General features: G+C 39.8%; 1 protein-coding gene across 4 annotated transcripts in view; it reads left to right on the plus strand.

Moving 5' to 3' along the window:
• AFF3 (ALF transcription elongation factor 3) overlaps window positions 1-12,380 on the plus strand; it is a 519,828-nt gene that overhangs the window by 317,162 nt on the left and 190,286 nt on the right. For all 4 annotated transcript variants that reach the window (XM_037020011.2, XM_037020012.2, XM_073239775.1 and 1 more), the window contains one exon: window positions 8,856-8,936. In XM_037020011.2, the coding sequence (XP_036875906.1) occupies window positions 8,856-8,936 (81 nt within the window). The remainder of the gene's footprint in view (window positions 1-8,855; window positions 8,937-12,380) is intronic.

Genomic DNA, 12,380 nt, shown 5'->3' on the forward strand with positions numbered 1-12,380 from the left:
TCTTTCTCCACCTGGTTTATTTCACTGAGCATAATATCCTCCAGCTCCATCCATGTTGTTGCAAATGGTAGGGTTTGTTTCTTTCTTATGGCTGAATAGTATTCCATTGTGTATATGTACCACATCTTCTTTATCCATGCATCTACTGATGGATGCTTGGGTTGCGTCCATTTCTTGGCTATTGTAAATAGTGCTGCAATAAACATAGGGGTGCTTATATCTTTTTGAATCTGAGAACTTGTCTTCTTTGGATAAATTCCTAGGAGTGGAATTCCCAGGTCAAATGATATTTCTTTTGAGGAACCTCCATATTGCTATATTGCTTTTCACAATGGTCAACCTAGCTTACATTTCCACCAGCAGTGTAGGAGGGTTCCCCTTTCTCCGCATCCTCGCCAGCATTTGTTGTTCTTAGTCTTTTCGATGCTGGCCGTCCTAAGTGCACACCAGGAACTTTTATCCCAGCCCCAGTGGCTTTGGGGCCTGCTCTTGTCCAGGCTGCCTGCCTTGCTCTGGATCCTGCCTAACTCCTGCCACCATAACACAGTAGCTGTCCACCTCCCTATTCCAGTTTCCCCACTGCCTCCTTCCAGTCACCTGAGAAGAGCTTTCAGGCCAGTGTACCAGCTAATCACTGTTACCCCAGAGATTGTCTACCAGCTTGAAGGGCAAAGCTTTTGGAAAGAGGATGCTTCTTGCTTACTAGTAATTGTTCAATTTAAGAAAAATACCAGCCACTGAGATAGCAGCCCCTCCCCTCTGTGCACATGGTGCTTTGGTGGCAAAGAGAGTTAGAGAGGCAAATTATTGTTTAATAAGCACGTTTTTATTATGACTTCCATTTGACTATGAATAATTAACCAGTTAAATATTAAATAATTAACTGAGCGAAATACATTAAAAAACAAACTCGTAAATGTATTTTCCTATACTCGCCTCCTGCCTTCACATAGTCTCAGCCAAAAGCTGCCAACACGACACAGGCGGTAATACAACAACTCTCACCTTCCATGGAGCACCTGCTGTGCCAGATGCTACACTGGGAACTTGGAATACTGATCACTAACCCTTCCAGCTGTTCTGCAAGATCAGGTTATTAGTACCAGATTACAGATAGGAACACCAAATACCCAGAAAAGGAAATTTGTCCAAGGTTAATCTGCTGGTGCATGGCAGGGCCAAGATAAGCAGCATTTCTCAGATCCCAGCACCACCACCCTCCTTCTCTGGAATGGAGACATGGGCTTTGTCAAAAGAACATCTGCAGATTATCTGTCCATGCAAAGGCATTCAGGACCACGTTAAGAGAAACCATGGCCAAGAATATAATTATATTCACCCACCTCCCTTTCTAGCTTCCACCGCCTTCCCCTCTGCCCTAGATCATGCCATCTTTGCCCTTAGATGTGTATGAACAATTTGTTTGGTTATTGCAAACCCTAGCTGGTTCTAAGATTAATTAGACTCTGTATGCCTGTTAAGAGGGTGAATGTCCAGTGTTTGTGCTACCATAAAAGATATGTAGCGGTAGATCAAAAATAAGGTTACTGACATCATTAGTAACATGACTTTCCTGGAGCAGGTCAGAAATTTGGCTCACTTCTTATAAACTTAGACTTAATGTAATTTATTCTTAGAAACAATACAGGAAAGTATCAGCCCCAGATTCAGAATTTCGGAAATCCTCTCAATGTCCCCAAGTGCCTTGTTCTTTTCTGAAAAGCATCTTTTAAAATTAGACCCATTAGTACTTCTTGACAGGAGCACGAGGTTTGTCAGAGTGCAGGAAACTGGCGGGCATCTGGGTGCCGCAGCAGGGGCAGGCGTAAAGTCATCACCTGGACTAGCAGAGTCTTTAAGTTCTTGCAGCTCTGCCCTCAATATCAAAACCCTCTTCTTTCCGTTCTGAAAACCTATCCTGGATTTTACTATTTCTACTATTTCAACACAACGTTCAGTCTTACAACAAATCCCCAAATTAAAGAATGTGAACTATAATAAGTGAACATTGAAAGCCAGGTGAATCTAGAAATGAATTTTAGGAATGGATGGGTTTTTTTGTTCCAAAAAGTCTTGAGTAAACAGATAAAACAGGGAATGAGCTTAACACAGAGGAACAGGAGGCTAAGACCGGTCACGCCTACCTTCCTGCCCCAAAAGAAAACTGGGAAACAACAAAGGTGAATTGAGAACAGGAAATCTTCGGAAAAGTCCAAATGAAGGAATCTAGCAGGAAAGAATGTTTATAAGAGTGGCAGTTGTATCTTGACTCCAGGCAAGGCTCTTGTCCTGTCCATAGACAGTCCAGAGTTTGGCTGGACGGCTGAAGTCAGGGAGTTGAGGGGTAGGTCTCCAAGCACAGGATTGATTTCCTTACAATGAATGACACTGTTTATGATGTGAAGGAAATAATGAAAAGCTAGGCTTCATGTGGCCTCAGCATTTTGAGAACCGGAAATTCTATGGGCCAGGAAGCAAGTGTGATGCACAGGTCCAAGGTTCCTTGGAGTTCCCGGTCAGAAGGCTTACTTTTGTATTTGTTGGCACCCAAAGCTTGCCTTCCTTCCATGAGCCATGGTGTCCTGCGCTGAGCCCATGGTGTCATATTGTTCTCTGGTGCATCCCTTCTCCTTGGCTTTCTTAGCCTGTGAGACCCAAATTGAAAACTGCTTCTTGAGTGGATTCCATTAATCTTTGCCTTCATGGTGCACCCTCCAGTTTATCCACTGATGATTATCCTCATTGAGAGCAGGAGATATAGATAGGTTGAAAGCTCTGGCATTCCCAGAAATCAGTCAGTGCTCCAACGTGAGATTCTCCTATCCAGGGGGTATGTATAGACCAGAAAATACCTGCACCAACACTGGGAATTCCCTTCTCAAAACAACTTTAGTTCAATTGGATATATTCCTGGGTTTTCAGTTTAAAGAAACAAGATTTCTCTATAATTTTTGGTAACCCTCTTATTCCAGATTTTTATTGGTTATTTGCTTACTTTTTGTTTTAGCGGGCTAAGCTACTTTGTAAAAAATAGATTTTTAAAAAATCTTATTAAGGAAGGTATTTTTATTTTTCAGCAGGTACTGTTTCCATAAGTAGTTTTTCATCAAAATAATGATGCATTATCCATGGATGGGAATGCACTTATTTACTATTATTTTTCAAACTTTGTGTCTTTCTGTAGCAACAGAATGAGGATTTTCTTGGATTTTTTGTTGGTTTAGGAGCCAACTTAGACCTCCTCTTCTAAGCCAGAATCTGCCCAGTCTTCATGTCTGACCATGGAGTCTGTGTTTTAAAATCCAGGGATGGATTGACAATTAGAATGTGCTCTCTGGTCCCATTCAAGAAGGAGTGTGTTCTCCCACTTTATTTTACTCACAGCTGGTGCTCTGCCTCCCAAGTACAGGCCTACTGGAGTCTTTCACTCCTTCACCAGACACAGCGTCCCTGTTATTGAAAGGATATGCAGTATAATAAAAATTACTCTGTTCTGTTATTGGTGGCACTTATCTGATAAGAGTGTCATAACACGACTAATATGTGTGAAAGAACTGAAAAGCTGAGTGATTATTCTGATATGGAAACTGAAAAATATCATGCACTGATCTATAGCAACCACTGCTACACATAAAAATTAACTTTGGCATCTTACATTTTCATTCCCAAGTGACAGAATTAACCCAGTGTTTGATTCTGAAGAGTAAGTTTCTGAGCACAGAGAATTCCGGCACTCCCTGTGTCGTTGGCCAGGCCTGTGGAGATAGACACCCCTTTCTGGCAGACCTGGGCTCACAGCAGACGCTGAGACATTGCTCAAAGAGGAATAAGTAATTTAATCTCTCTGAACCCTGGCAAAAGCCCTCTGTGTTTGGTGGGACAATGTAGGTTATTATTGCCATCATTTAAAACGGGAGAAAAGAGAATCCCAGAGAGAGGGATTAAATGAATTCCTATTACTTTATCCATTTTGCTAGGCCTTCGGGGAGTTATAAGAGAGTTAAAAGACATGATCCCTTCCCTAGAAGAAATTATAATCTAATAAGGGTTTAAAAGTTTATAATCTGATAGTGGTAACACATGAAAGGGAAATGCACAGCCCCCGGTATGGAAATACTTAAAAAGTCACAGACACCGTATACCGAGAGCAGAAGGCATATGGTGCTCACTGAGGATAACACTGGTTGGTGACCTTCATAGAGCGGCTGGGATGAGAAGAAGTAAGTGAAGTTGGAATAACAAGAAAGGAAAAGCAAAAAATTCCAGGACAGGAAAGCCTAGGGCTGGACAAGAAGTAAATCCATCTGGCTTGGGGGAGGACTGGGTGACTAGGAACAGGCACTAAGCCTGTGGTGTTTGTTGATGGCTCCACATGACAGAGCACCTTGAATGCTTGGACCAGGGTCACTAGGAGCTTTTGAGCAAGCACTGCATAGTAACTATTTTAGATAAAATGTTTCTTTGATGGTGACCAAGATAAATTTCAGGGGCGGTGACAGGAGACAGGCAGAGACCAGGGAAAGTATTTCTCTATTTGCTGATTTTCATAGGAAAATTAAAATATTGTTTCAGAATTTTCTGGTTTAATCGATTTTCAAACTAAATTTACTTTGCAGATCTTTGTAGCTATACATTTTGAACTCTTAAGATTAGATTTCAGGCTAAAATTCAATTTCTGTTTCTTCTCTCCTTGAATAACAGGGACCTGTGCTGCTTAGTGAATGGATGCTCTAAGTCTCAGACCTTTACTCCTAAGACAGGCTGATGCAGGTGACATCAGAATATGTGGGTAACTACACAGAGGGGAGGAATGTAATATGAGGACATGAAAGCCTACTCACCTTGAAGCTCTGGATTCATGGGACTCACAGTCACTCGTGCTGTGCAGTAGACATGAACATAGAAACTGGCCGACATGTCCCATGGCCGCCTGAAAATCAGTGTATGGAGGAGAGAGAAAAAGTTAATGAAATGCGATATTCTATACCCTTATCTTTTAACCATCTGTTCTTTCACTTAGAAAAGTGTGTGTATTTGCTATACAGAGACTTGGCATTTAAACCTATCCAACAAACAAGAAGGCACCGTGAAATATGTCCACTGGGTAACTAGACATCTGCTTAGGGAGGCGGGACTGCTGAGGCTGTGTTAAGGCAGATCTGTTGATTCTTAATCCATCAGTTGGCTAAGGAACCCAAACTCAAAATGGAGGCCCTCTCAGAGCTGGGAATGGGGTGTGACTTTATTACTAAGTGACAAGAAAATCAAAAAGGAAGGAAGGCAGATAAATCAAAGAAGTGGCAGAGGAGTTTATAAAATCAGAAGGCAGCTACCTACTCTTTGGAGTAAGTGGCTTTATAATTCTCTACCTGTCTTACCTGTGGTCCAGGAAGTGGTTAAAGGAGAGCCAAGTGGGGGAGATAGGATCAAAGCAGTGATGAAGGGCTGGTTGAGGCCAGGAGCATGGCTGGGTGGGGCGGGGGGGTTGGGGGACTGTGGATATAGTGGCATGGGATTGGTGATCTTGCAATGAAATAGCATTCTTTCCCTTTGAAGAAGATAACATGAAGCAAACTAAGAAGAATTTTAGCAGTTCTGAAAAATTATACCTTTACTTATATGTTAAATCACTATAAGAAATAAGGTACAAATTACCTATTAATAAAATCTTATCTTCATGCCTGCTATTTTTATGGCAGAGATCTGTTCCCATGAGAAAACATAAGGACATTTTCTCCAGAATTAAGTACAAATCATGCATCTCACTTAGGAATCATTAAATCTCTAAGTAGCTTTCTTTTTTAGTATTATATAGATTGTATTAGTAATTGCTAGCTTAATTACAGATGACATTTGCAGAATACTTCATTTATAAAAACATTTTTCCATCTCAGACCTCCAACATGTAAAGCTCAGAGAGAAATTTTATTTCTCATTTTAGAGATCAGAATTCTGAAACTCAGCTTGATATTAATCAATGCTGCCTTTTACTGAATGGTTAAACCTGAGGGAACCATGCTGTGCTGTGTATGTATTATCTCATCTAATTCTCATGACTAAACCATGAGATAGTTAACCTGTCCATTTCCTCTTATTCTAAGATAACCACAAGCTGATTTCTGATTGATTCCAAAGTCTGTAGTTTGAAATCACTATAATGTACTGAAGATGTGACTTAGCCAAGCTCACTGAGCTAGTAAGTGACAAAGAGGACACAGAAATAGTCTGTTTACCCTTAATTTTCCCATGTAACCCTAATGAAGAATTTTAACATAATGGATGATGAATCTTGAAAAGTCATTGCACATTAACTAAAAACAAGTATATTTAAATAGTTCATAAAAATAATTCTTACACTTTTGGAAGTTCTAATAGATTTAAATGTTTTAAGCAACATACTGTCTTTATAATTCCTTCATAGAGTTAGCAGGACTTAGTAGATGGAAAAATCACATTGAAATACTTAGCTGGTATTTGAAGTAATGTTATGAGCAAATTTACATTGAAGTATGGGTGTTCATGTCAATTCCACAAATTAATTTTGAGCACTTAGTATAGAAGATGCTTCAGTCCACAAAAAGAAGAGTATAGACATTATCCTCTGAAGACAGGACTGTTTTCATTCTATATTGGGAGAAGGGTATTGGAAGGGAGAGAAATGGTTGAGTGTATCCTCATAAAACCAACACAAATGGAAATCCAGCAGTTACTTTGGGAGAGAGAGGGACATAGGTGCTTTGGAGGAGCATGACAAAGGAACTCTTATACTGGAATAGAAGGAGAATCAGCAAAGTCCTCAAGACATAGGTGCTGGAGAGGAGCCTTGATGGACGGATTGAAAACTGAAAATGGTATGTGGGCATCAAGGCAGACACGGTAGCTTTTCTTATACAAAGTGTAGGTGTAGATTAGCGAAAAGGCACAACACTGAAAACTGGGACCTGTTACAGAAGATGTTGAAAATTAGGGTGATGTCTTGAGGGCAAATGCAGTAGAGTGAAAATCAGATGCTGGACTGGGAGTAAGGAGATACATGTGCAAATCTCAGAGGTCCCTTTTATGAACTGAGTGAAATTGGGCAAATCAGCTTACCTTTTTCAGCTTTGACTTCCTCCCCTGCAATATGGGGATAATCATAATTACTGCAAAGATTGGGCGTAAGTGGGAAACATGAGTGGAAGCCCTGTGAGCACTGAAAAACACAACGGAAGCATCATTGCCTTCGTAAGCATCGTTATTTTATGTGTGTGATGTGTGTGAGGATTTTGGAGCAGTGAGTTTTTCATTTGGATGCACACATTGGAAAAATGAAGTTTGCGGGAGTGTAGAGGTAAATTAACAATAACAGAAGAAAGAGAATCCATCAGGAAGTCATTGACATAATTCAGATTAAAAACAATGAAGGTGTGATTGGAATGGCAGTTCAGGTAACCACAGCAAGGTAGAGACGTTGCAGAAATACTGTTCACTGCCTTTCAGTACTCGGCACTCGTTCATAAATGCGCTGAGCACCTCCCCTGTTCCTGGACACCAACTCGGCAGTGCTGCTCAATCCCCTCAAAAGAGACAACTGGGATGGATACAGCACAGACAGGCAGACAGGAAGGGAGCAGAGGGCGGAGGAGAAATGGACATAAGGGCTCACTGATCTTCCTAGCTTTCCATTAGACAGACATTGGTGACAGCAGGTGGAGAAGGGACACCTCAAATGCATATGAGCTTGCCCACCCACAGCACCTGTGTCATGGTGGGCGAGATGATGGGGGGTCAGTCGGTGCCCCTGGGGGTGGGTGTACCACGCTCACTCTCTGCTCCCTGTGCAATGGGCCTGCACCATCCGAGGTGCTGGAAGGAGACTTACCCTGGAAAGGAGGCACAGACCATCCTTAAGAAACTCTCTCATTTCAATCACCTGAAGAATCCCTTTTCCATGGCCCTCCTCCCCTGCTGCACAAGGAGCGGAGGTGAGAAATATCTTCACCTAAAGAGAATTTCTCACTTTTCTTCCAATAGATCAAGTACTGCTTCTATGCTTGCTTAGCTTTGGAAGTGGAAGAAATCAAGAAACAGTGTTCAGAACCTGTTTGTAAACACCAAGTCAGTTTAGAATCAGAAATTGATTCAGTTCAATTCCACAGTCATTTCGTGAATGCAAGTATCTTTCAGTAGATGGAGCTGAAGGGGACTAAAAGGAAGCGCATGAAACAGCCCCTCCCTCTCTATCACAGTTTAGAGAAAGCGTCTGTCAAAAAGCATATGACACATGATTGCATGTTGAGCTCAAGTTGTGTTCTTAATACTGCTCTATAAAAGCGACAACATTCTCTTATTTCATATGTGTGAACTTTTTTTCACTTCTCCATGAATGACATTTGTTACGGAGACCAAAGCAATGTGTGGGACTTAGGGAAATTCATACTAATATGAGTTTCTAATAAAATAAATAACTCCTCTAATAACGATCTCTAAAGTTAAAAGTGCTTTGTGCATTCTTTCAGAAACAGCCTATCAATTTAGTGGGATCACGTCCCAGAGAAGCAGCCCCCTTTGTATGGTGTTTCCCACAGACCTTTTACTGTCAGATTGTCCCTTTACTCAGAAGCTTAAAGGAAGTGAAAACAGACAGGCTTTCAAGGTGTAGAGGGGCATGGGGATGGCCATGGAAGCAAGAGCTAGTACAATTAGAAAAATAAATCATAAAAGTGGGTGTTACAACGTTTACAAAAAATCCCTTTCATGCTCTATTCATCTCTTGCTCATTTCTTGTCCCTTCTTTAAGGAGGCTTGTATAGCTGCTTTATATGCTACTTTAAATACTCCGAATTACAGTGTTGTTTGTTTCTCCCTCCCTTTAGGAGATGACCTGGCTTCCACCACTTTCTGCTATTCAAGCACCTGGCAAAGTGGAACCAAGCAAATTTCCATTTCCAAATAAGGTGAGAACTTGCTTCACTCAGGAGGAATATGCTTTTACTCACTCAAAGATTTGAGTAGACGGTGGGTGTTCCCTTGATTGTCTTTACCTCCATAAATATTCCTACCAGAGGTGTAGGGATCTGATTTTCAACAACTTGCAGGCATATATTTATTCATGAAAAGGAAAAAAACAAGCTTGCAATCTTACCTTCTATATTTCCTACAAAATGTGATGCATATCAGTTGTCATTTTACCTAAAAACATTTGTGAAGTTCAAATGCATCTTAAAATCATTTAAACATTCAGGGTGATTGTATGTCTTGTTTTTTTCCTGAGAAACTATTATTAAATTGATGATGTGTCTTAAAATCAGTGCCTTGTGAAACTGAGGAAGTGTAGTATATAGTTTTCCTCTTAGATATCTTTTAAAGCTTAAAATATTTTCTAGGACTTTGGAAAAGGATTTCCATATTTTCTAAGGACAAGTACACATACACAAACCAGTCACAAAAATATACTTAAATTGTACATGAGTCTAATAAGTTTTTTTTTTTTAACCATACAGTTAACACATAACTGTTACCAGAGATGGGTTCTTGGTCTTAGCACGAAAAACAATTCAAGAACAGATGCAAAATGTGGTTGAGATTTAGGAATTTATTTGCGAAGTAAGAGTTTAAAGAACAGCAAGAGTAGACACCTGAAGGCTGAGCATGGGCAGACCCGGAGGTGGTTGCCCGAAGAAATAATATGGAGCCTTTTTATGTAAAGGGCAATGAATATTTACTAAGTGGGGATAGGTTTCAAAGGGAACAGGTGGGGTCTTCTTGGAGTTCAGGCATGCTCCACCCTCACACCGGGCAGGGAAGTTTTTGGCTTTATTTGGTTCTCAAAACTGTCATGGCATATGGGAAGGTGTGATTTTTACTATGGTGATAAGTATATAATGTATTCCCGAGTGAAATTTGGGTCAACTTCTCCATATTGGAGCCAGCCAGTTGTGACCAGTCTGTTTTGTATATTCTTACTCCCCACATCCCATGAGGACAGCTTACACAGAATGTACAGAATGTAAACATCCAGCTAAACAGAAACACTAGCTGACGTCTCCACCCGCTTCCTTGCTCATGTCTGGCTATCTATCTATCCAGCATAACTACATACTGATTATAAAGATGAAATTATGCAAATAGAAGGAGCAAAATATGGACGTCCCTAACATCCTCATCCAGATTTTATTTCCCTACTCAGAGATTGCTATCCAGAGTTCAGTGTGTACCATTTCAGTCATTGTCCTTGTGCATTATATGTTTGCATATGCAGTTTTTTGAAACCTGTAAGTGATACGGTATGAAAAGCATTTTCTTCTAAGAGTTGACTTTTTCCCAAATACCTACAATACATAAATATCATTGCTAAATATTAACATCACAACTTTCTGAAGTGAATTATTAAAATAATTGTTCATTGTAATCATCACATTGGTAAATCCCTTTCTAAGAATTGGTTTTTATTTCCCTTAACAAAGTATTTGGAGATCTTTTCAAATGAATATAGAGAGATTTTTCTTCAATATTCTTAACTGCAGCAGGAATTCTTATAGTGAATTTCCTGTAATTTATTTGACCAAGCTCCTTTTGATGGACACTGAAATTGTTTATGATTTGCTTGTTATCACAAACACATTTACAATAAATATTTTTGGTAAATGCAAGTATTTTGGTACAGGAGGCATCAGAAGTCATATTTATCCTTGGCTGTATTTCAAGAGTGTCAGTGTTTTAATCTATGTCAGTGTTTAAAATTATCTCATTCTTTTTATCAGTGTGTCAGTAGAATGGGTGAAAAGTTGCTATCTCCTTGTTTTAATGTGTATTTCTCCAATTTTGCCATGTAGGTCTTTCACATTGCTTCTTTAGTTTATTCTTTGATATTTAAAAATACTTGCTTATTTTTCTATTTGAATGTGTTTTTTTGTTTTTTTGGTTTTAATGATTTTGAATTAGTCCTTGATGGTGTGCAAGAAAGGTACTGGGTTTTACATATCTACTTACTGGACTTTTTTTGGTTCCAGTAGATTTCTTTGGTGAACTTATATTTTCAAGTGGGGGCAAACAGAAGTACAGCAGTAAAATATATAACATGTTAGATTATAATGCACACTGAAGGAAAATGAATCAGGAAAAGAAGGCAATGAATGCTGGTAGTGAATAGGGACAGGTGGGTTTTAGGAGAGCTTAAGAAGGGCCTTCCTGAGGAAGTGACACTTGAGCTGAAGGAAGGAAAGGAGCAGGTCCCCGAGGCAGGAGCATGCCTGCATGCTGCAGGAACAGCAAGGCCAGCAGGGCCAGGGCAGAGCCAGCCAGGCAAGTGACAGTAAATGACACAAATGCAGAGTCACATTACACAGGGACTGTAGAGCCATTGAAAGGACATGGGGCTTTACTCTGAGTGAATCGAAAAGTCATTGAAGAATTTTGCAAGTAACCAGTTTGGTCCACTTTACTGTTCATATTGTGTCAACTAGAACCTATGTATCTTTGCCTTATTTATAACATTAATAGAGATGATTCCAATGTGTTGAGTATAATAATACAGTTTTCTTTTAAGAGTAAATCTATCTTTTCATTTCTCCCAATGCCTCTTTGCTTACTCAGATTTTCCACCTCTAGTTAGGCTAATTAATCTTTCTCTGTGCCTTTTTTCCCTTTTGGGTTTTCAAACATATATATGATATTCTGTTTTTGTATTTACCTTTGAAATTTTAATATATTGACCTACTTAAACTTATTTTTATTAGTATCTACAATTAACTCATGTCTACATCCTATCCCCATGTATAGTACAATCAATTTTAGTTTGGTTTCCCCTACCAGCATACCTTGGTTGAGATTATCTACAGTATTTCAAATTATCATCATTATAATGAATTTTTAGAATTATTTGCTTGTGCCTTCATCTATCATTGTTTCTTTTGTCTTAGGGCTCCTTCCTTTTAGGATGTACTCATTAGTCCTTCCACTTCTCCTCTGTGTGTTTGTTCACTCCTTCTATGATCTCATCTAGTTGCTTTAAATACTCTGTGTGCTGAGCTGGTGACTTCTAAATTTATAACTCTGGCCCCTTCTCCATCCTCCAAATTCTATATTTGTATTTTTGCTTAACATCTCCACTTGGATATCTAACAAACATCTCAAGTTTCACATGTCAGAAACTGAGCTGTTAGTCCCTCCCACAAACCTTGTAGCCTAGTGTTTCTCACTAAGGGGTTTCTCCATTTTTGCAGTTGACTTAGGGCAAAAGCCTTGGAGCCATCTGGATTCATTTTCTAGGGCACAAACCAGGCAGCTTAAAAAGAAAAGAAATCTATTCTCTCCCAGTTCTGGAGGCTGGAAGTCTGAAGTCAAGGTGTCTGTAGGGCCATGCTCCCCATGAAGGACCTAAGGAAGAACTCTAGCTTGTA

This window comes from Manis javanica, chromosome 1, assembly GCF_040802235.1.
Source record: "Manis javanica isolate MJ-LG chromosome 1, MJ_LKY, whole genome shotgun sequence".
In the NCBI taxonomy this organism is placed as follows: Eukaryota; Metazoa; Chordata; class Mammalia; order Pholidota; family Manidae; genus Manis; species Manis javanica.